The sequence below is a fragment of the Balearica regulorum genome, chromosome 10, assembly GCF_011004875.1.
Source record: "Balearica regulorum gibbericeps isolate bBalReg1 chromosome 10, bBalReg1.pri, whole genome shotgun sequence".
Classification (NCBI taxonomy): Eukaryota; Metazoa; Chordata; class Aves; order Gruiformes; family Gruidae; genus Balearica; species Balearica regulorum.
In genome coordinates, this window is record NC_046193.1 from 310,156 (window position 1) to 327,361 (window position 17,206).

Genomic DNA, 17,206 nt, shown 5'->3' on the forward strand with positions numbered 1-17,206 from the left:
CTCAAAAGCTGCTCTTTGAGCTTAAACGGGGATTGCAAAAGCTCGGCAAACCTGAGGCTGCTTTGCAGCACGCTCTCACATGCTTGTAGCAGGGCCCAGGGCTGTCAAAGCCCACGGTCCGATGCAGCGTGCATGTTCGTAGCGTAGGGATTTGCATGTTTTTACCATTTATTTTGTTTCCTTATTCCTATAATCAGCACAAACAATTTAAATGGGGAAAGAGAATTATCATTATTTGCTTTTCATTATAACACTAAGAAATTAAGCTGGAGAAGAAAGTGTGACATATGCCAGATTACCACAGGCACCAAATCCCAAACCAAACATGAATTTGTAAAGCCATGTCTGCTTAACTGTAACCGTGCTGATTAGCTCCGAACAGTGCTGGAGGAGACAGTTTGCGTGCCAGTGTACACAGCAACATTTTGTCTTGTATTGAAGACATAAATGGGTGTTCTCAGAATGTTTGTTTTCCAAGCTACCGGCAAAGCAGCATGGATTTCGATGCCACTCGGCCTGTCGCACTGCATTTATTCATTTCTATTGCAGAGGGAACAAAAATGTTCCCTCTTCAAATTACCTTAACATTTCCAGACTCTGACGGGACAGACACGGTTGCGTGTTGCTGTATTTTTCTCTACTGTGGCACTGCACTATACTTCATAGTAGTACAAGAAAACAGCTCCTGAGCTCGGGCTGAAGCCACTGCCTCCTGAACATCGGGCTGCATCTCCTGGGGGAAAAGCGTAGGGTCGCTAGGCAAAAGGAAGATACATCGGGGTTTTGCAGCACGGGAACGGGTCGCTTGTTATCAGCCACGACCCGTCGCTGCGTGAGCACCGCGGAGCTCTGCATTGCTGGTAGCCCAAGAGTCGGCGGAAGAGCCAAGGGGAGTTTGGCATGGGCACGCAGCTGGCCCCCGGCACAAACCACTCTCCAGGTCCCCGCGTGCAGGATCCCTCTCTCCAAAGCCAGACCGGTTTCCCCCGCCCTGAGCAGTTCCCATCATCGCTCCCCTCTGCAGGGAAAAGCAGCTCTTTATTCCCACTTTTTGCATTTCTGCGAGGTCCTTTCCTGTTATGCCACAGCTGTTTGAGGTCCTTTGAGAAGAGATTTTGCTGAAAGCCCTTTTATGAAAACCCACATAGAAAATATCAACTAGATTTTCCCTATCTTCTGGCCTGTTGACTCCTTTAAACATCGCCAGAGGATTTTTGAGATATAACTTACTTCCGTTCATAAAACTCACATTGACTTTTCCCCAGTATATTAAATGTATTAATGTGTTCACTGATCTTATTTGCTAAAACATTTTCAATTATGGTGGCTGGTACAGATTTCAGGCTTACCAACCGGTAGTTTCTGAGGTCTCATCTGAAGGAAATCCTTTTAAAAAGCTGATGTCACATTTCATCTATTTCAGACCTTGGGTAATCAAGAAGTTTTTTAAGCGAGAGGTTACGCACCATTGTTAAAAATTAATTAGTTATTTCATCTGGAGTTTCTTTTGCACTCTTGCTGAATGCTACCTGCTCCTGTTCTTCGTCTGCATGTTACACAGCATCCCCTACCAACACACAGACCATCTTGTGCATCCCCTCAAAGAGAGGCCCTGGCTTTCCTCTCGACTTTCCTCCAGGCTAAGCAAAGAATTAATTTAGGCTTTCTGCTCTGACCTTATCTTCTCTGAGTATTTCCTTCAGATCCTGATCAAGGACCCCACCGGTTCTCTGACAGACAGACTTCCTGCCTGTAGGGCATGCAAAGACAAATTTACGATTCGTTTTGATGCTTCTTGCAAATTGTTCTTCCACTCTTTGGCCTGCTTCTTGTGCCTTTCACGTTTAATCTGCCAGATTTTCTACTTTCCTCATTTGGGCACATATTCGGATTTTCAAAAGAATACCTACTTGCTTCTAACAACCTTTTCTCTCTGCTGTTCGGTCCTGCCAGCTTTTCCTTACTGATCCTTCCCAAGTCCCTGCTGACCAGCAGCCGTGTCCTCCAGCCCGGCGACCACCAACAGCCTCTGGTCCGTCTGGGAGGATTTGGCTCTCTTGGCTCTTCCTCAGGGGCTTTTTCTACTAACTTTTACGCGGTTTCCCTTTCTGAGGTCAGTACAAGGGTGGTGAATCGTCTGGCTCCTGTTGCTCTTGCGAAGGGGTAGGGTCTGTACGTTGCGGTCTGTAGCACAGAGGCTCGAAGGCGGCAGTCGAAGCCCATGGTGTGTGCTGGGTCGTTTCTGCCCTGGAAGGTTCCTTGAACTGCTGCTCCATGCAGCAGTCCCTGACGGCATCTGAGAACACAGGCTCCCAGGCAGACCGTGAGCCACACAGCGGTGGCCGTGCGGCCACGAGCAACCGTCGTAGCTGAAAGAAAAGGCGAGGGCTTCAGGTTCCAGTTCCACCCCCTGCCAAGGCAAGGGGCTGCTTTCCCCTCCGGTGTTGCTGGGCTGGCAGGGTTTGCTGGCACACCTTGCTGCCAGCGCCAGCAGAAGGGCAGGGGAGAGACCTGTAGCTGGGAGGAGGAGGAGGAGAAGCTGGGGGCCGAGTGAACCACCTCCTTGCACACTGTTGACTCAGGAGTACCCTGGGGACCGGAGCAGTTCTCACAGCCCAACGGATTATTTCACTGTCGCTTCTAAGGGTCTAGTTTGTCTTTCTAATTGCCGAGCCCTGGACTTCTAGCAGTAACAGCTGTGCATGCATTACCTGTTTCAACAGAAACCTGCGCTGAGAGCTACTGTCCTCTTTTTCAAGAGTTACTGAATAAGCGACAAGGCCGGCTCAAGGCGCCTGAGCAATGCAGGCAAAACCAAGTGTCGTCTCCTGGGGGTTGGGGGCTGATGCTCAGCTGGAGCCAGGCAGCTCCTGCGGCTCCGGGGCTGGCTGCAGGGAGGGACAGAGCCAGCCATCAGCTTGCTGCTGCCGGAGGGCTGGAAAGCTGCCCCGGCCGGGCTGGGGAGCCTGTCCCTGCCCTGCAGCCAGCCAGGCTCCGCACCGCCACGGGGACTGTCGCTTCAGCAGCCTGGTGCCCTTGGCACGCCTTGAGCCAACCCTAATAACTGGGATTAGAAGAAAGACAGCGCCTTAAGGCAGCTTAGCGAAATCCAACAGTTAAACAATCCCTGCGCAAAGGCAACGAGTGTCTAGTTGGGGCTGCACAGCTTGCCCTGACACCGAAGGCGAAATAAGGATTCCAGCAGGGAAAAACGGGGCTGCAGCACGGAAACTTTCATCAGTTTTAAGATGCGCTCTCTGTTCTCTTCCTTCTCTCTTACCTTTTTTTTTTCTTGTGTTTGTTCCCACTATAGCGATGAGATTTTTAAAATAAATTCAAAGCGTATTTGCGTGGGAGGGATGGCTTTAAAAGTGAAATCATGTCACCATTGTTTGTGATGGCAGATGACAGCACCTTAAGCGGGCAAAATTCCCTTCTATTCCAGCTGGATTTTAAGTAAGGATTGTAGACATTAGGTCAATGGAATTGGCCACCTTCTGCATTAAAATCACCAGCAAGACTTCCACTGCTGGCCAGCACCAAGTCCCCGCAGGTTCCCCAGACAAGCACTCGCCCTGGAGCCGGGGAGGTGAGTTCCCTCCTGGGTGGTTACAGCAGAGCCAGGGCTGCTCTTTCCCGGGCTGAGCTTTCCATCACAGCCACAAACCAAACGTTGGCATGAGGGGAGTGGGGGTCAGGTCCTGCGTCTGAACTTGCCTGCAAGAAAAGATTTGACTTGCAACACGGTTGTGTTCACCCTTAGTTGTATAGTAGCAGTTGCAGGAACAGTGGCTTAAGGCAAAAATCACCTGGCTTTGGTATTCCTCTGGCTTCACAGACACGAAGGGCTCGATGGCGGGAGCCGTAGGTCCTTGTTGACTTAGATTAGATTTATGAGTAGTTGGCATTACTGGAAATACAGATCAATTCGTAAGCTGCGGCATTTTCAAAAATGCTGTTCTTTTGCTATAATGTGACCAAGTACTACTTTTAAAATGTGTCTTAGTTGTAGAGATGGAAATAGCTGTCCTTTATATCTGCAGTATTTCTATGGACTCCCTGCCACGTAAGCTCACAGGAAAGAGTGCTACGTCCAGTAGCACAGCGTGGCTGTGTCACCACTGCCCATGCGTACGGTCCCGCTCCGTTTGATGTTGCCAGAAGAGCCTTAGGAGATTTTTCTCAGTCTATTTGGGTTCAGTGCATCTTGGAATTTCATCTCTCCAATCTGCTCCTGCAGACTTTTTTTCCTTCTAACTCCATGTGAAAAAAAAAAAAAAAAAGAGAGAGGGTAAAACAAGCGGAGTGAGTGTTAATAGCCGCAGTGCTTAGTGTGGGCCCCAGCCCATATGCTCAGCACCAGCGAGCAGAGCTCCTTCAGAAGAGCCTGCTGTTCCTCCTCTTGCTTTTCCTGGACAGGCGGTGCAAACCGCTGAAGTACTTTTCTGACTCTGCTGCCAATGTCAGCAACTCGGTGATCTCACTGAACGCTGCTGAGACCCAAACTCACGTGTTGGAGGTAATGCTGCTGGCGTAACGAGTGACTGCGGGTGATACGGCCAGGACGTGATAGGGACAGTATCACACACAAAGTGAGCGCGAGGCGCTGGGGTTTCAGTGAATAGCCCGTGCGCGGTGGTGCGTGCCGTCCAGCTCCCAGGTAGGAGAATGATGGATCTTGGCACTACCCGGTGAGTTTAGTTTCAGATCCCAGTGAAAATAAACACAACTTTGAAGACCGTAAGCTGATGTACATGAGAGACGCAGTTCCTGGCGTATAATGGCACGATGAGCAGTGGGCACCACGTCTGGAATGAGACCGGACCCCTGAGACCAGCCCGGCCCACCCGGGGCTCTCCAGGCTGTGAGCACCGGCCTGGCTGTACGAGGGATAGGCAGGGCAGGCAGTGGGGGAGCAGGCAGGGCAGGCAGTGGGGGAACAGGCAGGGCAGGCAGCAGGGGAGCAGGCAGGGGGAGCAGCAGGCAAGGCAGGCAGCTGGCATGGCTGGCAGGGTAGGCAGCGGGGGGCAGCAGGCAGGGCAGGCAGCAGGCAGGGCTGGCAGGGCAGGCAGCAGGCAGGGCAGGCAGCAGGCAGGGCTGGCAGCCCCCTGCCCGGTGCCGCATGCCCGCCAGGCCGCTCCGGGGGAGCCGTGCAGGTAGCGAGGGGACGGGCCGAGCCGCGGGTGCGGCGGGTGCGGCGGGGGCAGCCCCCGGCCCCCCGGAGGGTGTCACAGCACGGCGCTGCCCGGTGCCCCGGGGCCGCAGCGGGCCGGGGAATCGCTCCGGCGGCGCCTGGGCTGCCGCCAGCCCCGAGTAGCCGCCGCCTCCCGCCTTCCCCCTCCCCCCCCCCCTCCTCCCCCTCCTCCTCCTCCCTCTGCTCCGCGGGTGCCGGCGGAGGGGCGGCGGGGCGGGCGCCCGGCGGCGGCTCCCGCGGGACGGCGGCCCCCCCCCCGCCCCGGCCCGGCCCCGGCGGCGGCGGAGGGCGGGCGGAGGCGGGCGCGGGCTGCACCTGCCGGGGAGGCGCGGGGCGGTGCGGCTGGGCTCGGCGCGGCCGGGCTCGGCGGAGCCATGCCGGCAGCCACGGCGCCGGGGCTGGACGTGCCGCGGACAGCCGCGCCCGGGCGGGACGGCGGCGGCTCCCGCGGATACACAGGTACGAGCGCGGCCCCGGCCCCGCAGGGTCCCGCATCGTTCCGCGCACAAGTTGCCTCCTGCGCCGCACCGGGGCGGCGGGGGACACGCCAGCGGGGGCAGCGCCGGACCCGGGTAGGGTGCGGGATCCCCCCCGGGTAGGGACGCGGGTGCCCGGCGCAGGATGTGGGACCCCCTGGGCAGGGGCGTGTGGGTGTGCGTGTCCCGCGAAGGGGAGCGGGACCCTCCGGCCAGGGTTGCCTTACGCTCCGGCCCCCCCGCCAGGCGAGGCACCGGCCCCGTCATCCTCTGTGCCGGCTGCGGGGCCGGTCCCTGCGGCCGCGGAGGGCGGGGGGACACACACACCACACCTCGCCCTCAGCCTAAAGTTTTGAGGGACAACAACGCCTCGGGGCGAGTGTCCCGGAGCCGCCCCGGGCGTGGGGGGGGACGACTTGGCGGGGTCCCTGCCCGGGCTCTGCCGGGCTGCGGTGGGTGCCGAGCGGGGAAGGACGGCTCCTGCGAGGAGAGGCTGCGGTGCCGGCCCGGGGTGCGCGGTCAGGCAGGGTGAGGGCACCCCGGCACCCCAGCGGTGGGCGTCCGGGCAGGGCCTGGCACAGCAGCCCCTTCCCCACAGCAGCCCCCGCCGGAGGTGGCCGCAGGGGCCCGGGAGCGATGTGGGGAGGCGGCCCTGCACGGCTGTCCGGCGCTGGAGGGCCTGGCGAGGCGGCAGCTCGCTGCCTGGGCCTCCGCTCTGCTCTAATGGCTCGGAAATACGAAGCACTGGGGTTAACGTGTGGAAGTTGGGAGTCGGCTCACCTGAGCGGACGCGGGGTGCTGTGGTGGCGGGCGACTCGAAGCTGCGAGGGCAGGGCAGGCGTGAAACGAAGTGTACTGTGAGGGGGGAAGGGGTACGGCACGTACCCTCCTGCAGCCGCTTGGAAGCTGCTGGTCCTCAAAGAGAAATACATTTCTCCAGAGATTAAACTGACTGGGGAGAAAACGAAGATATCGGTGTTTTAGTGGAATAGGATGATGCACTGAGGAGTGGAACGAGAAACCAATCAAAGCTTTTTTGCTTGCTTTTCTCTCTCTTCCTCCTCAGTTTTGTTATTCAGTTTGACCGCGTAGATCGTAACATCCTTTGAAAACCTCTTTGACTCGATAGGTCTGATTGACTTGACGAGAACGGGAGCTGACAGAGGGTCTGACACAGGCGGGATGTGCACGCCGCTGCGGCCTCTCTGAGTTTCTGGGTCCGGGCGTGCGACAGAGCCGCGGCCTCCAGCCCCTGGCCCGGGCAGCAGGACCCGCCTGCTCGCAGCCCCCTGGTCGCGAGCTCCCAAGCCTGGAGCGAGGTTGGGTGGAAGGAGCCTGCAGGAGCTCGGCGCGGCCGTGGGTGAGCTGCTTTCGGTGTAGCGCTGCTCGCCCAGGTTTCTCTCTGCCGTACTGCAGATCGCAGGGTAGAAAGGGTTTTTCCCCGGCTTCGGTGCAAGCAGGGCTGAGCGCTCCTGAAATTCAGGGACCTCCTTCTCCCTCGCTGCCCGTCCCCGCGTATCCCTGCGATTTAATTTGCTCGTGCGGTTCTAGCAGACTTTATCAATGACCTGATTTTGTTATGCTGATAGAAATGAGCAAACGTGTTTGGGCTAACAGCGTAGCAATGCTTTAAATTGCATCCGCTGAATGTGCTTAACTGTGCATTTAATTTGAATTTAATAGAGCAGTTCCTTTTAAAAATGCGAAACAAGTTCTGGGAAACCTACTTAGAGAATTAACAACTCAAACATAAGTGTAGACCCTGTTGCTCTAGTTTGATACTAATGTTACTAATTATTGACTTTTTTCTTTGGTAAAATCATGTATATTTGGCTGCTTTTATTTGTTGTGTCAAATTGTCTTCTGGGGCTGGGTTTGCCCACAGTAAGGTGAGGTTTGGAAGTGGCGTGTCCCGCGTTACGCTCAGCCTTTCTGTTCCTACCTGGGCTAATCATGCCCTATGTAGATTTGTGGCAAAAATCCCAGAAATGCAGGATCCACCAAAAAAAAAATTGGCATTCAGACTAGAAATCTCCACCCTCAGTTAATCCCTCCGATACCTACAAACCTGGTGTCTCTCAGCCACGTCTCCAGCCAGAACAACAAACACCATTTTTTCCAAACCAGCTACACCAAAGCCGTGGAGCAGGAGTTCTCAGTGGGGTGCTAAACTGGAGTAAAAAGGGAGCTCACAGGATCAGGGCACGGCTATGCCTGCGCGTAGCTGCTGCATCTGTTGTAGGACCAGCAGCGATGCTCACGGGGCTTTGCCAGACCTTTGCTGGGGGTCATGCTTCCTCGTCACCTCTCCCCTCGTCACCCTGCTACTTCATGGAGGTTTGTCTTGGCCTTCGCCGTCGGTGCAGATTTTACCTTCGTTGCATATCCATTACTACGAGCGCATTGAGTTAGGTGGACGTGCTGCTGTTAAATCTGAGTAGCTTAGCTAAAATTATGACTACTTGTTGTATAATTTTAAATTACACTCTTGTTCAGGATGCTTAATTTAAATGCAACCGTGTTATTTACGCAGCAATATTTGCTGGGGAAGTGACCTCTAGAGAAAGCTGATGACAACTGTTATACAGTATCTTTCATTGTATCGTGTTATTATTGGTGATCATTTTTCATTCTGCTTTGATTGAGTGCCCCCTTGGAAAATTTCAGGCCGTGAGCAATAGGGCGATAATAAAGATTTGCACGAACAAACTCCCTCACACATTCCTTTTGCAGAGGATGAAAAAGAAACGTGGCGAGACTTCCATTTGAATTAATGCATTAATGAGAGAGAAGTTAAACGAAGTTCTTGGCACAGCCTGATGCCCATAGCACTTGCAGGGTCTCACAGCTTCCTGAAACACAGCTGTGAAATTCAAACACCCTTGGCTTTTCCTGGTCTTGCCTAGGTTTTGAGGGCTGGTTTCTCCCTCTGGCACTCTCACCTTGAGCAGGAGAACGATACCACCCCGTGCTCGAGGAGGTTCAGAAGTGCACTTGCAAAAGGAGCTGACGCGCTCCTTGGGAAGGTCAGCGCGTTGCTCCTGTGTTCTGCGTATCGGAAGGGCAAATGTGCAGAGCGGGAACACAGGGTGGGGGAAGAGGGCAGCAAATGTCTCTAAGCTGAGAAAAAGCCTTCTTCAATTCAGCTTCCTACATTTTTAAATGATACAGATGCTTTTATGTGTTCCATATCGTACTTGGTTGTTTTGCTGTCACAGCAGCATTACGGTATTATTGCCTTTCTGCAGTAGTTTACTATGGACAGATACTCATCGACCGTCTCCTGCCAGGCTCATTATATTATCTGGAAAAGCCTCTGAAATTCTGAAATGCTCATGTCAGTGATGACCTGAGCGCTTTCCTGCCCTGTGGGAACTGCCGTGAAGCAGGGGTGCTGTCATCAGCTCAGCCGCTGCCTTGCCGCTGAGTTGCTGTTGCCTCTGAAGCTGCTCAGATTGTATTGGGGGCTCTTTGGGGGAAATAGGAAAAAGAGGAAGGAGTAACGAAGGTGTATCATTACTTTTAGTCTCCGTGTTGCTGAAGCTGGGGGCTCTGACCCTTTGTTTTTCCAGGTTGGTACCTTGGGTTTTGCTGTGATTCCTCCATCAATGCAATTCTGTGGCTCTTTCAGACCGGGGCAGCACGTCCTTCCATAAACATATAGGTACATCTACATACACATCGGTGCAGCCACAGACCAAGGGAGGTGATAAATGATAGGTCTTTTGCTGCTGGGTTGCTCTCTGTAGTTGTGGTTCTGCCTCGTCCCTCTGCCTTCCCAAACCCGGGAAGAGAGGCTGCCCAAGGTGCGGGGAACGTGCTGCGGGGTGCTCTGAAGGCTACCTCCGGACCAAGCCGTGGAAGAAATTATCTAGCAGACACCATTTCGAGGAGGAGACATGATCTCTGGGTTAGGACAGCCAGGAGCTGCAGTTTGCTGGCGGGTGGAAGAGGTATCACCACGTATTTGCTCGGTTGTACTCTGGGTGACTGTTGGTGGCCGTGGTGGGGTATAGGTCCCAGGCTGGATGTATCTGTGGTGTGACTCGAGGTGGCTGTTCTTTTGTTATGAGCAGCTTTTTTTTTTTTTTTTTTTTTTTTCTGAAGTGAGTTTCCTTGCCAGTGCAGAAACTGTGAAATCACGTCACTGAGAACTTAACAGTTGCTCTTCCAGGAAAGCAAAAGCAAAGTTGTTCAAAGCCAAGAGCAGTGCTGCTCTGCAGGAAGGCTACAAGGAGGGTCTCGCCTTGTTCCTGGGATCCTGAGGTGCAGCTCAGTTTTTGGGCTGGGGAAGAAAACATTGATCCCAAATTTCCATTTCCACAGGGCAGAATGTGACACAACTTGGAATATATGGGCTTGTAATTTCTTCACGGTTATTTCTTCATCCTTTTTCTCCCATGAGATCAAAGTGAAACCTTTTGTTCTGTAAGGTAAAAGAAGTGACAGTTGCAGAATTTCAGCTAATTGGCTTTCTCTCCTGTACTGCAAGATGCTAATCTGAGTGGTTAGGCATTTGCACCAGGCATTGTTACTGCTTTGAGGAAATTATTTTTGTTCTTGTCATAAAAACACTAGAATGGTACAAAATAGAGAAGGAAAAGAGTTATTAGGTCTTCTAGCACAGTCCTCCACAGTGCAACGTCATTCCCTATGGTATTCTCCAATACTTTGTCCTAGCTACTCTTAAATTACCTAGGTTATAGAGATGAATTATGTCTAGACTTTGAATTTCAGCTACGGAATGAAGTGAGCTGAGTGTTTTGGACCCGAAACATTGATATTTCAGAAATCAGAAGTCAGCCTCAAAACACAGAAACAAACCCACCCAAATGCCAACAGATAATCCAGCACTTTCTGGATTAGTTGGGACCAGAAATGTTGTCCGTTTTAAAGGACCAAACCGCTGCTGGTTTGGCCGTTCCACCGGGGTCTTTGGACTCCCGTGAGAAAGCGGAGCCTCGCTGTGCACCTCTGCAAATCCACAACAAAGAGAATTTTAACTGTGCTGAAATTAGCACTCCTTAGCTTACTTAGTCACAAATTGCCACTGACTTTTTATCTGCCTGGCACTACAGAATCTTGCCTTCAATGATGTGACGGGGACAAGCCAACACTTAGGACAGTTGCTTGTTTTCATTTAGGCATTTTATTGACACGCTGTCTGTCAAATGCAGTCGCAGATAAGCGAGCGTGTTATTCGGAGGAGCAGTTTTGACTAGCTCAGTGGATCAAAAGATTGACAGAGAGATGATTTTGCAGTCTTGGTGGAAGTCTGCCGCTCTCGCGTTTTGTTTTCTTTTAAGATGACAGCGAGAAATGCAGAAGTTGCAGAATGAGCAACCACTCACCAAAATAAATCAATTCCTGTATCTGTTGAGGGTCCTGGAGATGGAGTCGAGCTGGTGCCTGGTTTACGTCCAAGCTGTTGGCAGCAGAGCAGAGCCCCTGCGGCAGGTGCGGAGGTGCCGGCCCCACGGCCCCCGCGCTGCTCGGGAACGCTGCGCTCGCTGCTGCGTCACCGTGGGCTGGAGCAGCAGTGGCTGGTAGAAACACCCGTGGGGGAAGAGGATGGGTTAACTGCTTGCTTGTCCTCTAACGGAGGTGGAGGGGATTATGAAGTTGTTATTTCTGGGGTGAAATAAAGCCAAAAACAATGCTGCTCACAGGTACACGTCTCCTAAGCAGAGGGTCTTTGAGGAGGGGTGAAAATGGGGACAGAAGCCAGGTTAGGTGAAGCGAAGAGATGGCGTGCAAAGACCTGAGCTCACGCGTGGGCTGGGAAACAGTGTTCGGGAAGATGTTTTGGGCTGGGGTGGCTGAAGGAGGTGCAAAGGACCAGTTCTGTTGTTTGATTCCTCCTGTTCAGGAGAGCAGAAATTTGTGCTTTCATGTAAAAGAGCAGAATTATACCCAGGAGAGTTTCTGCTCAGAGCTGCAGTAATCTCCGAGACCATCACCTTTGGTAGCTGGTTGGGTTGAAAGAGGCATCTGGACTGGGCACCGAGGTTTCGCTTTGCTCTAAAAAGAGGCGCCCCACAGAGCCAGTGGCAGTTTTGCATAGGCAAGAGAGTGCTCTGGTGTTTGGCCCGTTATCGTTATTAAATACAGAAATAGAGATCGGGACTAAGTTTTTCACTCGTTTTAAATACAAACCAGAAACTATCCTTGCCCCATATTCTGGCCATCCAAAAGCTGCCAGTGATTTAGCTGGATTATCTGATGCAGATCTTGGTTTCTCAGACACTTGCAGTACAAGGAAGTGAAGGGCACGGGGCTGCTGTCCTTTGATCTACTTGCTTAAGCTACTTGTCATTCTGCATGTAACTCGCCTGCAATCATTGACTTTTTTAATGGGAAAAAGTAAACACAATGGACTGGTTCCCTGTCCTTACACTGGCATCCCCGTCAATCTTGGTGCCATCTTTCGCTAATTCCTATGGCCCGGGAGGCCGCAAGCAGATGTGCTTATTGACTCGTGCTGTTAATCATTGCTGTGCTTGAATGGTTTCTGGCAGGATGCTGCGTGACTTTCACACGTTGCAGTTTTGCAGGTTGTTTTTTTGTCCGTGGCCAAGCTCCTGGCTGCGTGCCCCTCCGCTGTCATGGGTGCCGCCCGGGAACACTGAGCCCAGCGGCAAACCCCCCCCCCAAAAAAAACAACAAAAAAAAAAACCAACAAGGAGAGAAGAAAAATAAGAAGTGATAAAACTGCAGAGGTTTTTAAAGGTTTTTAAATCTGGCTGTTAGTTTCTCAGTCCATGAATGATTTCTATCATCATAATAAATTGCACGCTATTGCTAACTCTTTCAGACTGGTGTCTAAAAAAATCAATTATTCACAGAAATTCTTGCTGACAGTTGCGAACGCCGGGTCACAGCTCTGTAGTGCACATTTAGCGGCTTAACACAGCAAACCAAGTACAGGAACAGCTTCAGTTTGCTGTCGGGAAGGAAAAAGGACTTGCAGAAGCCAAAACAGGACAGCCGGGGGAGCAAATGCAGGCAAGGTCTCTAGCATTGAGGTTGTTTTTGCTAAACAGGATGGTTGGAAATTCCCCTAGAAAACTAACAAACCTGCGTTCAGAAGTCCATTTTAAAACAAGAAAGTAGTTTCAGAGGTTGAAAAGTTTCTATATTCTTTACGAACAAGTGCTTGGTGTAAATGTAATTCCGATGTTTTGGGGCTTTTTGGCCAAAAATGAGTGTGTAACCATCAAGTAGCAACCATTTCCGGCCCACCTAAAACTTCATGATGGGGGCGAGTTTTCTAATACCTGGAGCGTTTTTTGGCAGCTCTGGACCCTTCCCACTTGAGCATTTTTCAGTCAAAGCAGCATCGGTGCAGCGCTCACCTCGTCTCGCCGCACCGGCAGCGATTTCTGCCATCGGGCCCAGCCTAGCAAACATCACGCAGAAGCAAGAGGCCACCGGCCACATCATCGAGGGACATCTGCTCTTATCGGTGACGTTCATTACCCCACGTGTTTGCACGCCGCTGTACACAAACCAGACCAAACAGTTGCTGCCGGCAGATAACCTGGAGCCGTGGCGGGCTGTACAGCTGGGCTGAGCTCCGTTTCTCCATGGTGCCTGGGCGAGAGTATTCATACACGTTTTTCCATCAGGTGTGTTCAGATGATCATTTTCTATCCTATAACCTTTAAATCCTGAGATTCCGAGCCTGGCTCTGCCCAGCTCTCCTGCTCGTCCCTGCAGCCCGCTGGGGGCCACCAGAAGCACCAGTGATTTATATATGGAAGCTGTAGATCCAGAGCTTAACGGGCAACATTGCTGCTGGTTTCTCTCTGGTTTAGTTTCCTCGACTGCAAGAAGCAGTAGAATGTGAATCTTGCTCAGTTTACCAAAGATCTATCGAAAAGTTTAATTTTGGTGACAAAACTTCAGTGATTATTAAGGGAAGCCAGAAAATGTTGGATTTGTTACCACCTGGCTTTCAGGTTAAATAGAAAAGTGATCCACTTAGGTGTTAAAAAAATTTGTCTGCTCTAAAGAGAAAAAGCTGAAGGGTTTTGCAGAGATCCTTAGAGGTGCTAAACCATTTTCTACATGAAAAGCCGCTGAGCTGAAGCTCTTCTGACAGTGAGTCCTGTTCTTGGGCCCATTGATAGGGTGCGTGCTGAGGTGTTTGTACTAGAACTGGCTGGACGAGGTGGTTTTGACATTTTTTTTCCTTCTGCATTTTAACGGGAACAAAAGCAAGAGAGTGGATTCCATCAGAGCATCCCCTTTCAGACAAAAGGGTCAGGTTTTCCGTTCAAGTTCCTACAAGCCTTCTCCAGACCCCAGAAATGCTCGTCATCATCTCCAGGTGAAGGGAGGTTGCTGAAACAGCTTTGCTCTCGTAAGCGGTTGTTGGTTCTCTCGCGTCAGGCTCCCGTACGAGCGTGGAGAAGGGCTCGCCAAAGGCAGACTGCTAGTAAAACTCGTCTGTTTTCCTCTTGATACCTGATCCACGTTAGCGAGGTGCTAAATATTGAGTTGGATGCTGAAATCTGGATTTCCCAAAATCATTTGCCTTCTGTAGTATATTTGTTTAACTTCTGTTTAGTTTGCGGTGATTGTTTTCTTGCAGTTATTGTGATGATGAAAAATGCTTTGAGCATTGGTCCAAGATGATCTCTTATCTCAACAATGGACGAGGAAAAAATTTAACATTTCTGGTCATCATAGTTTGCATTGGAAAATATACAGGGTCTGGTTAATGGAGCCCACGTATCGCTTTGCGCCATCTGCAGAAATGTTACAGTCGGCTGCACAGGTTTAACGAATGAGAGGTTATTCATGAGCACTGGGGGAAAATAATGAGGAAAGTTGAAAATATAAACCTACAGACTTCACCGGCCGGATGTTTCACGAAGGACGCTTCCAGCAGCAAGGATGTGCTGGCTGAGGACAGAGAAGGACCTGGCGGCAGAGGGAGGGTGCGGGGATGCTCCTTGTCTTTGCTGTTCCCTGCAGAGGAGGAAAACGATAAGGAAACAGATTCCTGACCTGCAAATTTCAAATTCAGAGCAGAGCTGACAGCTTCGTTTGCTTTATGTTTCTCACGTCACCAATTCTGTTTGGCTTTCCCTAAAGATGGGGTGACAGATCCTGGGGTAACACTCGCATCTTGCTTTGGATTTGAACCTCTCCAGAGACTGTGGATGCAGAGATGCACGGGGGAGGCTGAGGACCATCTGTAGAAGACTGTGGTATTGTGTAACCAGTTACTTCTGTTCTCCTTCTTGAAAATACCAGTGCTTATTATGCAAGAAGCAGCGCTAGGAGACTTTGGAGGCAAGCACAGCAAGGGCTGGACCCCTCGCTGCCTGGTGGGGACGGCATGCCGGGGCTCGGCTCCCTGGAGCGGCGGGTTTTGGTTGCATCTCGGTGAGATCACCGCCCCGTCTGCTCCGGGACATTTCATACGTTCAGGGTTGCAGCTAAAGTGCAGGTGAAAAGCTCATTTCAGGTTATTCCTCTTTGGTTGAGAATCTAGGCCACAAACTCTGCACTGTGCGAGTATGTAATTTATTTATTCTCTGCTTTAGAACGACAAATAGAGGAGACTGTCGGCAATATTAGCTCCAGTCACTAAACAGTCACAAAATCAACTGTTGGCATCACTTCCACGGATAATTCTTAATTTGGAACAGTTCAAAATTAAGGCATAATTCTGGTGCACTCCATAGTGGAGAGAGATATAGATATAAAATTACTTTTTTTTTTTAATATGGAAGTGATGGTGAAGAGATCAATAAATGCACGCTTCTAATTTGCTTTAGGTTTAACAGATCCTTCCTGTTCTTGAGAATTGCACTATTATTAACTGCTCAGAAGTGTCATAACCTATTTTTTCAATTCTGTTGGTAAACAGACTAATAAAGCACAGAAAACCCATCTGTTCTTGCTTTTCTGAGGACTTCATCAAATACCTAATTTTTCATTTAGTTCTTCCTTCTCATTTAATTGTTCCCATGAGAAGAGAAATATTCAGTATTGCCCTCGTTGCTAGATCCAAGAGCAAAATCTACAGATGAGAGTAACTGGACTTTGATGTAAATTGGCAAAAAAAATCAATCATGGAGATGGCAGTACAGCGGCTGGAACAAATCCTCTCTTAAAAGAGTAACATAAAAGACGCGAATAATTTTACACCAAATCTACACATTATTTATGTTTGAAATAGGAGAGGATTGCACATGTTGTCATCAAACCCTAATCTAGCACTTGGGTGATATGCAGCATGGATTTTACATGGATTAAAATTGCTTGCAGCCCCTACTATTTCAGAGCAGAGCCGGGAAGTGTTTAGTGCTGACTCCTAAATCTTGCTACATCTTGTTCGCTACCGTGAGCAGCTCAAAAGCTGGATGACAAATGCTGGGAGAGAGAAAAGAAAAAGGCTCCGTATTGTAAAGAGAGATGAACCGAATTTGTCTCTTTTGGATGGGGATGTAAGATTTTGCTGCAGCGTGGCACAAGGGTTTCTTTTGGAGGTGGAAGCCAAGAATTTGCTGCTATCTGATAATTTTTGCTACCTTACAAGGGACGAAAAGACCTTGAAGTAGGCTTTGCCATCCTTCATCCCCAAAGGGCACCCTGAGCTGCGGAGGACCGCGCCGTGGGCAGTACGTTACCGTCTGTTTTCCCATCCGGATGTGGGGATCGCAGCCCCGCACGGAGTGGGCTGTGTTTTGGTGCGTGTGGTTTGTGCCACACCTGGACCTCTGAAATCTCCCCCAGGGGCATAACTTTGCAGGGCCGTGCCCGCGTGATGGAAGGCAGACGGGTCTGTAACAGCTTCCCAGTGTCTCGGCTTTAGAGCGACTCTCGGAATCTGGTGGAATAGGTAGGAGAGGTCAAATCATGCCATTGCCGGCGCGTGCTTTCGCTGGGAGAGGCCGAAGCGGGTCATCGCCTGGTGCCAGCACGCAGTCGGCAGTCTCCGTAGCACGCTTCCCGGGGGCTGCAGCACAGCTGGGGACCTTGGTCAAGCCCTGGAGCTTCAAGAGCTTGGACCTCCCCTCCTCTCTTTTACTGCTGGGTTGGTGTCGTGTTCAACAGTAATTTCTTAAAAAGCTGTGCCAGCGTCTGAATTTTCTACTGGGAGAATAAGCTCCTCCTGGTAGCAATTTCTTGTTGCAGCACTTCATGAATTAAGAGCCTAGCCCTGGCAGGATTCATGGCCAGCTCTGCGAGGGAGCGAAGGCACGGTCGCAAGGGGACTGATGCCAGGGCCAGGCAGTTTCACTCACACAATATGCTTTTCTACATCTGCTTTATTTCATATTTCACTTCTAGCTGCTTTTCTTTCGCTTTTTGACATAGCGAGCTCTTCCAAGAGCTCTTCTGTGAGGCTGCTGCCGATGTTCAACATTATGCCTGTGACTTCAGGGACACTAATTTCTAAGGCGTGGTTCTGTAAGAAAATAGACTTGCAGAAATAATATCAGCATGTTTATTTTCTGCAGGGTTTATAGAACCTAATGTTCTGTCTCTTTCTGGCATCTGGTTATTCCAGCGTGTT

General features: G+C 51.0%; 1 protein-coding gene across 2 annotated transcripts in view; it reads left to right on the forward strand.

Annotated features, from left to right (window-relative positions):
- Positions 1-5,367: 5,367 nt before the first annotated feature.
- The window catches only part of SUSD3 (sushi domain containing 3), a 32,790-nt gene continuing 20,951 nt past the window's right edge, over positions 5,368-17,206 (forward strand). The window contains exon 1 of one of the 2 annotated variants that reach the window (XM_075762618.1): positions 5,368-5,653. In XM_075762618.1, coding sequence (XP_075618733.1) covers positions 5,569-5,653 — 85 coding nt within the window. In that variant the 5' untranslated portion in view covers positions 5,368-5,568. Of the gene's footprint in view, positions 5,654-10,475; positions 11,340-17,206 lie in introns of those variants that run through there. The other variant, XM_075762619.1, reaches the window with a different exon arrangement.